This window comes from Cnephaeus nilssonii (assembly GCF_951640355.1).
Source record: "Cnephaeus nilssonii genome assembly, chromosome: 20".
NCBI classification, from domain to species: Eukaryota; Metazoa; Chordata; class Mammalia; order Chiroptera; family Vespertilionidae; genus Cnephaeus; species Cnephaeus nilssonii.
Window position 1 is genome coordinate 33,537,118 of NC_137091.1, and position 16,860 is coordinate 33,553,977.

Here is a 16,860-nt window from a genome sequence, read left to right on the forward strand (position 1 = left end):
ACTATTTGAAAAATTGTGGCTGTTTGGGGTTTTTTGTTTGCTTTGTTTTTTACCTTTTTCTTGTGTATGCTGTGGTATAGGAGGTGAATCTTGCTCAGAAATATTTTCCTCATCTTCACTGTCCACCCCATGTGACAATGGAACCTTTTGCTACAAGAGACAAAGGAGCAAACATGTGATCACATTTCCTCCCAGTAAACTCAAATGGCTTATTCCATACTTTCTTCAGTGCTGCCTCCCTCTCTGAGACACAAAAGGGCTATACTTGAAAGGGTGGGACGAAACTTCGGGTTCCTTAGGAAAAGCCCTGTGGCCAAAGCAATGACATTGGAACTACACTTAGGCCATCCAGAGCTTCAAATCCCACCCAGGCTGCCTGGGCAGCCTCTCTTCTCCTTCCTTCCAGAGACCAACCCAGAAAAAGGGGCTGCATCTGGCCTGCTGCGTGTAGCACCCTATACCAGCCTACCCTGGCACTGTTACCGTGTTATCATCTCCACGTGAAACAAGTGCTGTCAACTTGCCCTGTGAGAACCCTCAGTCCGGCAACTGTTTGGGGCTGAGGTCAGTTATGTTTGCGGGCTTTGTGAGTCCACTGTAAATGTTGTTTCCTCATGAAATGGAATCTTCTCCTCCACTGCCTGTGAGCATCACCTATGCAGAATGTTCACAGCAGCACTATGAAGAAACTGAGGCGCAGGGAGGTTATCTGACTTACCCAAGTTATACAACTGGGAAGTAGAGAAACTGAGAGTTGAACTCAGGTCTCTGAATGCCATGGCATTGCTCTGTCCACTGGGCTCTAGCATCATGTGAATCGACCACAAATTCAGGCACCCTATTTATTCCTTACTTTTGGGTGGCACCAATAAGAAAACTCCGGAAAACAAGATTTGCTTTCCATTTGTTAGGCCATTTATGAGCAGGTGCACACATTATATGAAGATGGTTGCCCAAACTACTCTGAAACAGAGAGAGGCATGAGGTATAAAGACTTATATCCAAAGTGCTTGCTTGGGTTGGTCTGTTTTCTTACTTTACTAGTTTTGACAACTCTGTATTTTAAAGGAAGTATGAATGATTAATAAAAAAGGATAAAATTGTAAATTATTTACCTCAGATTACAAAATGTCCATAGTAAGTAGAGGGAAGGAAATTTTATTTTTATTATTTAAATTAAAATGTAACTAATAGGCAATATCTCCTTCAGTTTTACATACTCCACACACCCATTTTTTTTTCAAAGATAGATATATTTTTGTTTGTTTGTTAATCCTCACCCAAGGATAGTTTTCCATTGATTTTTAGAGAGAATGGAAGGGAAGGGGAGAGACTGAGAGAGAAATATCAGTGTGAGAGAGAGACATCTACTGGTTGCCTCACACACAAGTCCCGACCAGGGCCTGGGATCAAGCCTGCAACCAAGGCACGTGCCTTTGATCAGAACTGAACCCAGTACCCTTCAGTCCGCAGGCCGACTCTCCATCAGCGAGACAAACCAGCTAGGGTCGAAGATATATATTTTAATCATATAATAAACTTATGAATATTTGGCCTGTTTTTTTAAAAAATAACTTTATGTCTAAGAAATATTCTTGATAGGCACAAGGACTATAAACACCAATTTTAATTGTTAATAGGGAAAATTGGTCACCCTAGTCTGAATCCTGCCTCTGCAACTGGATGGTTGGTTGGTGAGCCTTGGGCAAGTCATTTATCCTGTTTCTTCACACACTTACCCCCCAAGGGTGTGAAGTAAATGAAATGGTACATGTTGCCCGGCCAGTGTTGCTCAGTGGTTAAGCATCAACCCATGTACCAATAGGTTGTTAGTTTGATTCCCAGTCAGGGCATATGCCCTGGTTGTGGCCTCCATCCCCAGTAGGGAGCGTGCAGGAAGCAGCGGATCGATGATTCTCTCTCCCTCCCTTTCTCTCTCTCTAAAAATCAATTAAAAAAAAAACATTTGAAATGGTACATGGAAGCTGCCTAGCATATATTAATGTGAAGAAAAGGTCAATGAGACTTCCTCCCCTACTGTCTATCAGCCCCCAGAAAAGAAAAGAAAAGAAAAAACTAATTGTGAGACTATGGAAAATTGAAATCCCTTTCGTTTAAGGGCCTTTCATTTATGCCATCTGCCAGGACAATGTAAAGGTTATCAGCAGGAGGCATGCAGGAGGCAACCAATCAATGATTCCCTCTCATCATTGATGTTTCTATCTTTCTCTCTCCCTTGCCCTTCCTCTCTGAAATCAATAAAATATCTATTTTAAAAAATGTGATTCAATATAGTTGAGGGTAATCAATATAATATAATCAATATGAATATACTTTGAACCTGCCAGTCTTTATGTGTAGTCACCATACTAACACGTCATAATGCTGGTGAAAAAAGAGAAAGGAAAAAAGAAATTACGGTGCTGTCTTTTGACATTAAAGAAATGGCACTTTCCGGTTTTCAAAACCCTAGGAGCACAGATTGTAAACCAGAGCAGTCGGGCAGTGCCTCGGTTGTCACCTGCGGTAGGTTCAAAAATGGAACCTACCGCACCAAGATACTGGGAGGTAAATACATGTAAGAGCCTGAAACAGAGACTCACGGTAACCATTCAGACAGCAGCAGCTACTATGGAGATAAATGACGATACTCCTTTTGTCAGGCATGAACTTGAAGAAAGGTGGCAACTATGCATACTGACATTGGAAAGGTGATAGAAAAGTAGCCTTTGGGGTCTAAGACAAGAACATGATTACTTCGGATCAGAAGAAAATCTACACTGAAAATGTTGATGTTTGTATTTGAAAGGTAAAGGAAAAGTTTTAAATTTTAGCCTAACCAGATAGAAAACAAGACTAAACACATTAAAAAAATAAGCCCCAGAACAAAAGCCATCAAAGGTAGAAGAGAGAAAAGAAAGTCCTTACACATACACAATTTACTATAAGTTAATGTCAAGGTGCAGACGAAATTCTGGAATGTGACAAATACCTGATTTCTGTGTGGCATGGTATACACAGCATCACCAATTCTTCCCTCTTCCTTATGAGCACTGACTTCCGAGGACTCCTTGTTGCTAGATGACAGGTGCGAGGCAGTGTCCTCTTCCTCCCCGTAGCCCAGCATTTCAAAGGATGGCAAAGAAGTTCTCCCTGTCTCACTCTGCCAGTTTGGTCTGTATTACATTAAAGTGAAAAATAAGTAACTAAAGCCGCCACTTACTTCACACTGGTACATATACATGTGTTAAATGCAATGCCTCTGAGCCCCCACCATGAAAGTATTATAACTACTTTTATAAAATACATAGAAACTAAAGGATTAAGTCATCCACCATCCCATCTCTCTACACACTTTTTATAAAATGTGTTTTTATTGCTCTTTAGAGAGAGGAAGGGAGAGAAAGAGACCAAAACATTGATGAGAGAGAACATCAACATTGATCGGCTGCCTCTTGCATGCCCCCTGCTTAGGATCGAGCCTGCAACCTGGGCATTACCCTGACTGGGAATCCAACAGGTGACCATGGGTGCATGGGTCAACACTCAACCACTGAGCCACACCAGCGGGCTCTCCGCACACTCTTAAAATTTCTTTCTAGTTTTTTACCTTGGTTCTTATACTTAACATACAATACAATCTGCTTCATTGTTAACAAATTTTTAAAGTCAAAATGTTATAAGGTAAAGACTCAAGTAGTTACACCAATTTAGTCAGCCATTTATTTCCCTTACCTGGTTTCTCCCTCCCAATTTTCACTGCTATAAATAACCCTGAAATGGACATCTATGTGCAAATAATCTCTTCTGTTTTTAGGATTAATCCTATAAAACAAACCAGATGGCAAACTGCTGAGTCAATGGTATAAACATTTTATGGGTCTACATGCATACCACACAAGATTATTTCAAAAATCATTTCTCCAACCTGTGACTACGTTGGTAATAATATTCTAAAACTTGCCAAAAGAAATTAAATCTCACAATATAAATTTGCATCTTACCGAGACTAGATATTTTCCATATCTGTGTGCAAGCCTTAATTCCTCTAGTGTGAATTGTCTGTTCATGTCCTTTCTCCATTTATCTATTTTGCTTCTAATATGTCCATTCTAATTTGAAATTAACTTACTTTTCTTATAAAATTAAAAGCCTGACTTTGTATTTACTACAAATATTTTCCTATTCTATTAATTTTTTTAACATACAGATGATTTTTTAAAACTTTCTTTTAACCATCTAGATTCTTAGTGTAGGAGTAAATAGCAGTTTTGATAAGATTGGATATAAGATTTAATAGTCTTATTTATGTATATATACAAACAAATACTTTCATTCAATAGAAATTTGTTTTGGTATATGAATTAGGCAAGGCTCAAAGCTGATTTTTCCAATAAAATTGCTAATCAATATATTGTTGAATCCTTTCCTTTCCCTTTGATCTGTGCGGCTGCCTTTAATAGAAATTAATATACTTGCCAACACTAGGTTCACGTCAGGTGTTCATGAACACCGCTCTCTCACTGAACCTGTCCTCCTCTATTTTACTAACTTCAACTATAGGTTTTAAAACATAATGGGGCTAACTCTGGCTGGTATGACTCAGCAGTCAGAGTGCTGGCCCACGCACCACAGGGTCATGGGTTTGATTCCCAGTCAAGGGCACGTACTTGGGTTGCAGGTTCCATCCCTGATCCCCACCCCAGTCAGGGTACCTGCGCTGCGATAGGCAACCAATCAATGTGTCTCTTTCACATCAATGTTTCTCTCTCTCTCCCCTCCACCCCTCTCTCTCCTATTCTCTATAAAAATCAATGGAAAAATATCTTTGGATAAGGATTAACAAAAAAATATATAATGGGGCTAATGCAGCCTACCCCTGGGGTCAATATTCTTCCTTTCCAAATTTCTTCTGATGGTCTTAGCTGCTTATTCTTTCCAATACATTTTAGAATCTTGTCCTCATATTTAGCTCTTATTCAGCCAAAGTATAATTGCTACCAAGAGAAAAATAGGCTATATTCAAATATCTCAAAATGGAGTCAAGATTAAAATGCAAAAAAAACAAAAATATAAACATGTCCTAGGAAGAAATACATGAGCATATATATAAGCTGTATATAATAGGGAAGTTCTTTCTAGATTTGATAATAATGACAGAAAATACAAAGAAAAGATCTTACTACATGAAACATACAGAATATTTGGCATGTAAAAATATAAATAAAAACAAAATTGAATAAACATGACAGATAAAAGGCAAATCTGGTTGTGTATCCCCCACCGCCATCCCACAAGCCCTTAAAGCCCTCAGTGCTTCCTGCTTCTAGGGAGGATACCAACCCTCAGAACAGAACACTGAGCCCCTGCCCACTCCTCAGCCCCATCGCAGATGACGCCCCTCATCACTCAAGTTCTGCCAGCCACAAACATCTTCCTTCTGTTGCTCACATGTGTCATGCTCCCTCTTTCTCTGTCTAGGAAGCTCATCCCAGCCCCACACTGAGCATCCCCCAAACCCCAAGCCATTCTCACTTGAATCTTGTAAATTCCTCTGTGCTCTCCTCAACACTCTCTTCTGCAGGAGGAAACCTTCCTGACCCCCTAGGCCTATGTTAGCATTAACCCAGCTCAAGCAATGGAGGAAATGACATTAAAGAAGAAGAAAAGTTATAATATAGATGTCAACAACGGTCAAATCAGTATGAGTGTTCAGAGGAGAGGTACATGACAAGTAGTGAGTGACAACTCTCACCCTCTTGGTTGTGGCACAGGGAGTCCTACTAAGGTCTAAAAGCAGCACTAAATTCACTGGCTCTGTGTTGCCAAGAAAACCACCAGTGCATTCACAAGTCATAATTTAACAAGATCCACTCCAGAGAAAACTTGGATACAATTCAAGAATAATTAATGCCCCAGAACAGTGTTCCTTTGACATTGGTGATGAAAACCTCAATAATGCCCGGCTGGAGTGGCTCAGTGGTTGAAAACTGACATATGAACCAGGAGGTCATGGGTTCGATTCCGGGTCAGGGCATATGCCTGAGTTGCGGGATCGATTGCCAGTAGGGGTGGTGCAGGAGGCAGCCAATCAATGATTCTCTCTCATCATTGATGTTTTTATCTCTCTCTTCCCCTTCCTGTCTCTGAAATCAATAAAAATATATTTTAAAAAAGAACAAAACAAAAAAAAAACCCTCACTATTAAGCTCTAGTCATAATCACATGCACACACATGCACACACACACACACACACACACACACACACACACACACTGCTCCTCCTCTGCTCCTAGAGGAAGCAGAATCAGAGATATGGTCCTTACTGATGCCTCAGCTCTGAGGTGGTGGCATAGGGCGTGATGAAACTGTCGTTTTCAAGGTAGGTCATGTCACTCTCAGACTGGGATATCCGTTGTGGCTGAGGAAGGGCAACAGTCCGACCAGTCAATGTTGTTGCTAGAATGACTGCAGCCAGAGCAGACCTATGGACAAAAGCATCCCAGTGAGATGGTGAACAAAAGGTTAAACAACAGGATACATATATTAATCAAAACATACCATCTGTTCCACAATGTTTAGTGCATATCTACTGACCACAGGCCTGCAGTCTGTTATGTGCCATCAAACGATCTTAATTCATTCTCACATCAACTTCATGAAGAGATATTACTGTCACCTCCATTTTTCATGTAAATTAAATGACTTGCCCAAGATTTCTAAGCTAATAGGAGATGAAACTAGATCTCTAATCAAGGGAGTCTATATTCAAATGGTTTTTATATTAAAACTAGTGGCCTGGTGCACGAAATTCGTGCGGGGGGCGGGGATCGGGGTGTCCCTCAGCCTGGCCTGCACCCTCTCCAATCTGGGACCCCTTGGGGGATGTCCAACTGCTGGTTTAGGCCTGATCCCACAATCCGGGACTGCTGGCTCCTAACCACTCACCTGCCTGCCTGCCTGATTGCCCCTAACCACTCTGCCTGCCAGCTTGCTCACCCCCAACTTCTTCCCCCTCCGCCGGCCTGCTCGCCCCCAACTGCCCCCACCGCACCAGCCTGATCATCCCCAACGCCCCCTCTCCCCCCCACTGGCCTGATCACCCACAACTGCCATCCCATCCTGGCCTGAGCACCCACAACTGCCCTCCCCTCTTGGCCCCTAACCGCCTCTACCTCGGCCCGGCCACCATGGCTTTGTCCAGAAGAACATCCAGAAGGTCTCCCAGTTTAATTAGCATATTACCCTTTTATTAGTATAGATCAGTGGTCGGCAAACTGTGGCTCGTGAGCCACATGCGACTCCGGAGCCGCGGTTTGCCGCTCTGTTGACTAATGAGTTTGCCGACCACTGACCTAGACTCTCGATTCCAATAATTACAGGCTGTTGTTGTTCCTTGTGACTAAGCCCCTATCCAGTGGTTGGCAAACTCATTAGTCAACAGAGCGGCAAACCGCGGCTCGCGAGCCGCATGTGGCTCGCGGGCCGCAGTTTGCCGACCACTGGTATAGATAAAAGATCAGGATAGGGGGAAAAGGAAGTACAAAAAGATATAAATTATTCAAAACCATAATATAGGAAAGATAGAATAATAGATTTACCCTCCCACCTGAAAAAGTAAAACAAAACAACAGACTTAACAAATGGCCCAGCTTACTGCCAGAGAGACTTCTCAGGTCTCAGCAAAGGAAGGAGAACCTGAGGTGGGGTCAGACAGACTCCCTGAGTTGTAGAGATGGAGCTGAGAGCCTGGGAACACCACGACAGATTGAATTTGAAGGACAGAGTACCAGAAAGAAGAGAGCTGAACAGAGAAAACTCCGGAAATCTGAAGAAGGTCCCCCCTGAGGTTTAGAAAAATGCTCCTCAGTGCATGCATGCAAGGAAATTACCCAAGACTGGGGGAAGAACCATTCCTAAGGATTAGAGGAACAGTGCCAGATGCTTATATATGGTTGAGGTCAGTGTCTATTCCCAACAGTCAGACAGGAAAAAATTATAATTCAAGGGATGTTGGGAACAATATTCCAAAAGGACTCCAAAAGGTCTTGCCTCAGTAGTGGGGAATAATTAGTCCTAGGTTGAACATTGGTCTAGACCTCACCTATCAAATCATAAAGGCACAACCCAAAAGATCAAACTGGTTCAAGGTAACTTAATTGCATCCCAGTACAAAATTCAAGAAGACTTATCCATAATAATAAAAGTATAATATGCTAATTAGACTGGACAGCCAAATGACCTTCCGGACATCATTCCAGACGTCCTTCTGGACGAAGTGCGGTGGGGGCCAAGGCAGAGGAGGTTAGGGGCAATTAGGCAGGCAGGTGAGCAGTTACGGGTGATCAGGCAGGCAGGCAGAGGTGTTAGGGGTGATTAGCAGGCAGGCGAGTGGTTAGGGGCGATCAAGGCAGGCAGGCAGGCAGGCAGGCAGGCCAGTGGTTAGGAGCCAGTGGTCCCGGACTTGGAGAGAGATAAGGCCTAAACTGGCAGTTGGACATCCCCCGAGGGGTCCCGCAGTGCAAGAGGATGCGGGCCGGGCTGAGGGTCCCCCCACACCCTCCGTGCAAGAATTTCTATAGTCCTATATAATAAAAGGGTAATATGCAAATCAACCAAACAGGGGAACAACCGGTCGCTATGACGCGCACTGACCACCAGGGGGCAGACGCTCAACACAGGAGCTGCCCCCTGGTGCTCAGTGCACTCCCACTGGGAGGCAAGCAGTTAGGGGCCATCGGGCAGGCAGGCAGAGGGGTTAGGGGCGATCAGCCAAAAGCCACACTGAGGGCTGGTGAGCACAGCAGTGGTGGCGGGAGCCTCTCGCACCTCCGCAGCAGGTCTAAGGATGTCTGACTGCTTTTTGCGGGCCTAAGCCATTAGTCGGACATCTCCTGAGGGGTCCTGGACTGCGAAAGGGCACAGGCCGGGCTGAGGGACCCTCCCTCTTCCCTAGTGCATGCTGGGCCTCTAGTAGGTATATAAAAATATCTAGTACTCAACAACACAAAACTCACAATAATGTCTAGTATATAATCAAAGATAACCAGGCATGAAAAGAGACAGAAAAACATAATAAAAAGAATAACCAAACAAATCCAGTCAGAACTGAACACATATGTTAGAATTAGCAGAAAAGGTCATTAAGACAGTTATAACTGTATTCCACATGTTCAAAAGCTAAGTGGAAGATTATAAAAAAGGCTTGAACTTCAGTGGATGAAAATTATACTGGATAGGGATTACAGAAAAGACACACAAAACTGAAGGCAACACAATAAAAAATAACCAAAATGAATGCAGAGAGGAAAAAGTAATTAAAAAAAGAACATAGTGAGATATGAGATTAAAAAAACTGCTATTGTTTTATGTTTTAAGCCACTAAGTTTTGTTGTAATTTGTTACATGGCAATAGGTAACTAATATAATAGCCTTCAACCTGTGCTGGAACAAATAGTTACCCATATGTGAAAAAGGAACTTGAATCCATACCTTCCATACCTCTCTCCACTTAAAAATTAACTCAAAATGGATATTAGACCTACATGTAAATTCTAAAACTATAAAACTTCTGGAAGAAAATCTGTGTGACCTTGGGTTAGACAAAGATTTCTGAGATATTATGTTGAAATCATAATCTGTAAAAGAAGAAACTGACAAGTTGAACTTCATAACAATTAAGATCTGTTCCTTGAAAGATACTGTTAAGAGAATAAAAAGATAAGCCACAGATGGGAAGAAAATATTTACAAAGCATATATTTGATAAATAACTTGTATCCAGAATAATTAAAGAATTCTCAAAATATAGTAACAGGAACACAAGTAATTCAGTTTTTAAAAGTGGGCAAAAGATTTGAACAGACGCTTTACCAAAGAAGATATACAAATGGCCAATAAGCACCTGCTCGATATCATTAGTTATTAGAGAAATGCAAAATAAAACCACAACGAGATACCACTACACACCTATTAGAATGTCCAAAAATAAAAAGATTGGCTAAGACAGGGAGCATTTGAGATATTGCTCCCCGGCACATGTTCCCCTCAGGCATTCAAAGAGATCCAGAAATTTTCCAGAAAGGAGATTGGAACTCCAGATGTGCAATGGACTCTAGATTCCACAAAGCTGTCTGGGCCAAAGGAATAAGAACTGTTCCACACCTATCAGTACATGGCTGCCCAGAAAGCATAATGAAGATGAAGATGTGCCCAACAAGCTGTATACATTGTTTCCTATGCACCTGTTACCACTTTAAAAAATTATACAGACAGTAGATGTGAATGAGAACTAATAGCTAATGTCAAATAAAGTTATAAAACCAAACACATATATATATATATATATACACACACACACAAGACTGACCAAACCAAATGTTGCTGAGGATGTGAAGAAACTGGAACTATACACTGCTGGGGGGAACATAAATGGCATCACAACTTTGGGAAATAGTTTGGCAATTTCTTAGTAAGTTAAATATACACCTAGTACATGAAGCAGGTATTTTATTCCTAGACTAGAGGCCCAGCGCACGATTCAATCGTGCGGGTAGGGTCCCTAGGCCTAGCCTCCTGCGATCAGGGCCATCTTCTGCCTGTTCGCCAGTCCCCAGGCCCAATGCTGCCTCCGCTGCCGCCACTGAGCTGCCAGGCTGTTGGGATCACCAGCTCATCCCCAGCCGCTGCCGCTGCTGGGGCTTGAGGCGCTGACGAAGGGGAGCACGGCAGGGGATCCGGGTGCGGACAACCGGCTCCCTGCCTCCGATGGCAGCGGAGCTGGGTGTCCAGGGTGTCCGAGGCAGCCCCCCTCAGCGGCCGCCAATCCAGCCGTTGAGAGGCAGGGGGGTGGGGGGCGGGAGTCCCGCACCTCTCAATGGCCGGATATGCCACCCCGAGTCCCGCCCCCCAGCCTCCCACCGCCCAATCTTGGGCGTAGTGGAGTGATGGTTATTTGCATATTGCCTTTTTATTATGAAGGATATTTACCCAAGAGAAATGAAAGTATAAGTCCAAACAAAGTTTTGTGCACAAATGTTCATAGCAGCTTTATTTCTAGTAACCCCAAACTGGAAACAACCTAAATATCCATCAATAGGTGAGTAGATAAATAAAGTGTGGCATACAGCAGGTCCTCAGGTTATGTCAGAGATCCATTCCTACGGCGCGAGGAAACACAATTTTCGCTGTAAGTCGGAACCCACCTCCATAAGCACCTACGTCGCTCACATGGAGCACATACACAGCAGTAATGAAGTGAAACAGTAAAAAAAATTTAAAAGAAAGATAACAATTCCTGACCTTTACTTGTGGTGAATAAATAATAAAAAACATAAAGCACATATGTACATACGTCAAAATGACGGAACTTTTTTTATATAAATAAATGGGAGATGGTGATGTAACCACGAAACGACGTACATTGAATCCGATGTAACCCGAGGACTGCCTATATTCATGTAATGGAATATTTATTACTCAGCAATAAAAAAGACAAATTAACTGATTTCCACAACTATATAGATGAATGTCAAAATAATTATACTGAATGGAAGAGGACAGCTTAATTATTTTATGTAATTCTGTTTATATAATATTCTAGAAAATGCAGACTAGCCCTACCTGGTTTGGCTCAGTGGATAGAGCATCAGCCTGCAGACTGAAGGGTCCTGGGTTTGATTCCAGTCAAGGGCACATGCCAGGTTGCAAGCTCGATCCCCAGTAGGGAGCATGCAGAAGGCAGCCGATCAATGATTCTCACTCATCATTAATATTTCTATCTCTCTCTCCCTCTCTCTTTCTCTCTGAAATCAATAAAAATTAAAAAAAAATAAAAAAGAGACAAAAGAAACAGTAAATCTGAAATTTAAAAAAAAGAGAAAAGAAAATACAGACTAATCTATAGTGACAGAAAGCAGATCAATGGTTGCCTGGGAATGGGGATGAAGATGGCTTGGTGAGGGGAATGGGAGGTGAAAGAAAGGGACATTAAACTTTGAGAAATAATGGATATTTATTATCTTGATTATGGTGATGGTTTCACAGGTGTAAACCTATGTCAAAAATTTACCCATTATAAATTTTAAATATGGCCTGGCCAGTGTGGCTCAGTGGTTGAGCATTGGCCTATGAACAAGGAGGTCACAGTTCAATTCCCAGTCAGGGTACATCCCCGGATTGTGGGCTCGATCTGTTTTTATCTCTCTCTCCCTCTTCTTTCCTCTTGGAAATAAATAATTTTTTTTAAATACGAAGTTGATCATAGCCCATTATACCTAAAAAAACACACCGTTTTTAAAAAGATAACTGTCTAAAGCAAAAATAGTAATATATTATGCAGTTTATAATAGATAAAATTAAAATGTATGACAATAGTTACAAAATGGATGGGAAGGAGGCAATCAGAATAAACAACAAAAGACTCTTACACTATTATACTACACACGAAGTGGAATAATATCAAAGATTAATTTAAATGTTATTTTTTAAAAATAAAAAGATCTAGAAGTATGCCAAGTTTGCTAAAGCCATGTTGTTTATTTGGGGTTTATAAAGATTACAATCTGGGAAGATATTTCTGTAAATCACAGAGACTATAAGTTTTCTAATGAGTCTATAGCATGCTTGGCAGGATATGACCTGTTCTTTTGTTTTTCTGCTTTATAACGGGATGTAAAGCTAACTGTCTCATTACCGCTGCTGCTATATAAACATTTGAGTTATAATAACTCTACTTAATGGAGCTGGACAGACCTTCAAGTGCATCGCAGTGATGCCACTGCTCGCCAGCTGTGAGACTTCAGGCAAATGCTGAACACTTGAGCTCGGAGAGATGCCAACAGGACCTCTCTCATAGGGTCACTGAGAGGATGAAATGAAATAATACTTCTAGAGCACTTACTAGATTCCTTGACACAGAGTAAGTACTAATAAATGGCTATTCTTATTATCAAGATTATACTAAAGGAGAAAACAAACACTAAAAATATTTGTGTTTTTTTAATCAGGAGGCATACAATATTCTAGTTTCAAAGAACACTAGAAGAAGGTATCACCCTGGAATGAAATTAGTTCTCATTGTTAATAGTCAAGTCATGCATCTAGGTATCTAATGGACAAAAAATAGTCTAAAACCCTCCTATATCTAAAATCTTAGAGAGCACAGGCAGGGGCCTTCGTTTCGATGATGTAGAACACAAAGTCATCTGACTGACGTGTTAGGAGCACTGGAGGACATGGGAAATCCCAGGCCCTGGGAAGTGAACCCGCTTCTCATTCCCTCCCACAAAGCAGTTCATTTGAAAGGCTGACTTAACGTTTAAAGAGAAAATTAGGTCCACAATTAAAATTCCTTTTAACATACCATCAACTGCAATACTTGGGCTTTAATATTTTGAAAAATACTAATTGCATTCAATTACGAAATGTGAGGAGTCCACACCTGAAAGAGATAGGCCATTATCCCACAGAGAAATCATATTAAATTATGGAACCATGATAAATATTTCAAAGGACACGATTCTAATCACCCTACTTGTAACCTTGCCCGTTGGAACAGTTCTAGGACCCACCACTTGGCGCTGAGCACAAGGGTGACGACCTCAGTGCCTGCTCACCTGAGACTCACCTCGGTCTCTCTGGAGAGGGGTTGGGGCTGCGGGGAGGAGGTGTGCGGGGCACAGCTGGCTTCGGTGCAATGCTGGCTGCAGGCAGAAGGCCATGGATGATGTGTTTCTACACAAATAAAACCCAGAACAGGTCACTGGTGTAAAGAATCACCTGGGTCCTGCCACCACCCCTCCCTAGGCCTCAGGAGGGACACTGGCAGATCAGGGATCTGGCCCCACCAGGAGGCCCACTCCTCCCCTCGCTCATCTGGCCAGGCAAGCATGCCCACCCAGGGAGCACCATTACAGCTGCCTATAGTGGGGCCTTCTCACCTTTCCTCCTCAGAGCAGCTTTCCTGACCCCCAGGGAAGCCCCAAACACCTCCATTTGTCTTATAGCACTGCCTCCGGTGACCCCAGGCACTCACTTGACAACCCCCTACAGAACGGAACTTTCCTGGGAGTAGGCAACTGTCTTATCTTTATCAACCCTGAACTCCAGCACTTAGCACTTTGCTCTACACCTGTAGATTGTAGGTAGTTCTGATGATGCAGAATAACAAAAACTAGTTCCTACACACATTGAAAGTAGGGGAATCTGCTTTAGTCAACTGGGAGTCTCTCGGAAGTCTCTGAGAATAGCCCAGTCATATTCTGTGCACCAGCCATTCATTCACACCTACTAGAAGCAAAACACCATGACAGCAATTAATAAACCTTGTCGTCATCCTCAAGGAGGGAGAGTGCAGAGGGAAACATACAAATACTTACTATGTAACAGGGAATTATGGGATGTGCCAGGGGAAAGATAAGAAGTGCTGAGGTAGCCCAGGGAGGGAAGGGGGCCTCTTCTACCCCTCGGAGAAAACCCCAGAGAAATTTAGACTAGATCTTCAAAGATGGCCACTGCTCTCACATTTGGGAAATATGAAGAAAAGCATTCTAGGAAGAGGGAACAGCATGAACAAAGGAATGAAGCAAGACATGAGTGGCTTCATTTTCAAACTGGAAATAACAAGTACCCAGTTTGCTGTACTACAGAGGCATCTGAGAGGGAGAGGCTAGAACAATGGGCTGGGACTAAGAATGGGGATTGTTTCCATTTAAGAGTTTTGAAACAAGACTAAGGTGATCCTGTGGCCCAGTGAGGAGCACCCGCGGAAAATGCCCCCTGGAAAGATGAATGAAGCAGCGGTAGGCATTCGGTATGGGAGAGAAGACAGGTACAACCAAGGGGAACAGCCAGGGTTTGGGGCATCCTTCAGGAGGGATGGAGAGACCTTCCAAATGTCTCCTGAAGCATCCTCCCAAACCCCCAGTTTCACTTGCATGCCAACCCCAAGAACAGGCATTCCAGAGCAGCGTCTGCTATATTCCTCTATTCTCTGTTTACCGCACTGTGTGGCACCTACCATCCCGCACTGGTCACACAATTTGACAGTTTAATATCTGCCTCCTCCCCCACCCCAAGGAGATGCTCAAGGAGAAAAAAAAAAAAAAAAAAAAAAGGTTTTCTTCACCTTTGAATCCCTAAGGGCTCACATCCAGTATATCGTCCAAAAAGGCCTCATGAGTTTTGCTGCTTCTTTTTTTTTTTTTTTTAATAGAGTGAATCTCCCATAATATGCTGAACATTTCTCACTGTACCACTATAATCATTTCCCGCCGTGGTCCTCCTACCTCAGCCTCTAAAACACAGGATGAACCCATCTCAACCCAGCAGGAAGACCCTCATGGGCAGCCCCACTCTCCTGATGACAGGTTAATGGTCTAGTGTGGCTGCTAAGCTGCTATCTGTTGGTTCCTACCAATGAACCAAGATTCATTTCTTGCTACCCCTCCTCATCTCTACACATAGTCTCTATGATGAATTACGTAAGGGTTCGTCTATCCTTCAGACGCTGTGGCCATAGGCTGTCAATTAACTGTGGGTATCCGACACAGAGCAGGAACTCAATAATGCCACTCGGAGCAAGCAAAAATATGCCCCAAGTATGTCCTCCCTGCTTCTCAGCCTGTCTAAAATGCTCGCTGCAGGTGGTGGTGGTGGGGGGGGGGTTGCTGAGAACAGGTAGCCAAGTCAGACATGCTTTCTACCCTCGAGTTAAAACAGAGTTCAGGAATGCCCTGATCAAAATGCTTTCTCCTCACTTAAAACTACTACGTTTATGGAGAAGTGGATATCAGTAGGTTTGGAGGTTCGCCAGGCAAGTGGCCAAAGAGACAGCAGCACGGGAGTTGGGGGTGTATACAGGCAGTGATTCTAATGATAAGACTATGTAATTAGACACTAGGGCTGGAAATGAGGACAGGGAGAACACTGGTAAGATCAATAGATTGGTTGTGCGGGATGGGGACGGGGGTGGGAGGTTTGTGTGAACGGATTGTTGGAGTCAGGTTACCAGAGCAAGTCCGTAGCAAAAAAAAAAAAAAAAAAAAAAAAAGGCAGAGAAATCGTGAGGAGCTGCTGCATCGGTTCAGGTAGATGCTGGAGGACAGGGCGGGGCGGGAACAGCTGCCAGATGTAATTGGTGGGTAGACTCTAAAAAAACTTCTGTTAGGGTGTCCGTGGTGGGTGGCGGGGAGGAATCAAGAATGACTCCCTGCCCTAGCCGGTTTGGCTCAGTGGATTGAGCCTCGGCCTGAGGACTGAAGGGTTCGATTCCGCTCCAGGGCACATGCCTGGGTTCCGGCCCGATCCCCAGTAGAGGGTGTGCAGGAGGCAGCCGATCAATGATTCTCATCATTGATGTCTCTCTCTCCCTCTCCCTTCCTCTCTGAAATCAATAAAAATATATTAAAAAAAAAAAAAAAGAATGACTCCCTATTGGGGACACCCCGCAGTGGGGCAGGTCTGTGGCGGGCAGGAGTGAGCTCCCCGACACCCGAGAGAACGATGTGGGGAGACAGGGCGATTCCTGTCCGACGGAGGCTCACCTGGGATAAAGGATTCTTTAGAGCACAAACGATCAGGGCTTCTCGAATGGAAAACCACTTCCCCGTGCGCCGCTACCTAGCCTCCATCTCAAGCCAAATCCCAAGCCCCCCTCCTTTAACTCCTGGCCCCCAGGCCAGGGCGCAGGCCGCGCAAGACTTTTACTTACAAACTGGCTCTTGCGGCCTCGCGGAACCCCCAGGAGCATCTTTGCTGTGGGGAATGGTCCCACCGGGTCTGGACCGACAAGCAAGTCTCCTCAAAGACCAGGACCGCTCCCTAAAGCCTGGTCCCCGCCCGCCGGCCGGGCCCCGGACG

General features: G+C 43.5%; 1 protein-coding gene across 4 annotated transcripts in view; it reads right to left on the bottom strand.

The window, feature by feature from the left end:
* Positions 1 to 16,835, bottom strand: part of CEP89 (centrosomal protein 89) — a 62,519-nt gene extending 45,684 nt beyond the window's left edge. For 2 of the 4 annotated variants that reach the window (XM_079799424.1, XM_079799423.1), the window contains exons 1-5: positions 16,712 to 16,835; positions 13,628 to 13,734; positions 6,328 to 6,486; positions 2,993 to 3,176; positions 54 to 150 (exon numbers count right to left, since the gene is read on the bottom strand). In XM_079799424.1, the coding sequence (XP_079655550.1) occupies positions 54 to 150; positions 2,993 to 3,176; positions 6,328 to 6,486; positions 13,628 to 13,734; positions 16,712 to 16,750 (586 nt within the window). In that variant the 5' untranslated portion in view covers positions 16,751 to 16,835. Of the gene's footprint in view, positions 1 to 53; positions 151 to 2,992; positions 3,177 to 6,327; positions 6,487 to 11,622; positions 12,353 to 13,616; positions 13,735 to 16,711 lie in introns of those variants that run through there. The other 2 variants (XM_079799426.1, XM_079799425.1) reach the window with 2 other exon arrangements.
* Between the last annotated feature and the right edge of the window lie 25 nt (positions 16,836 to 16,860).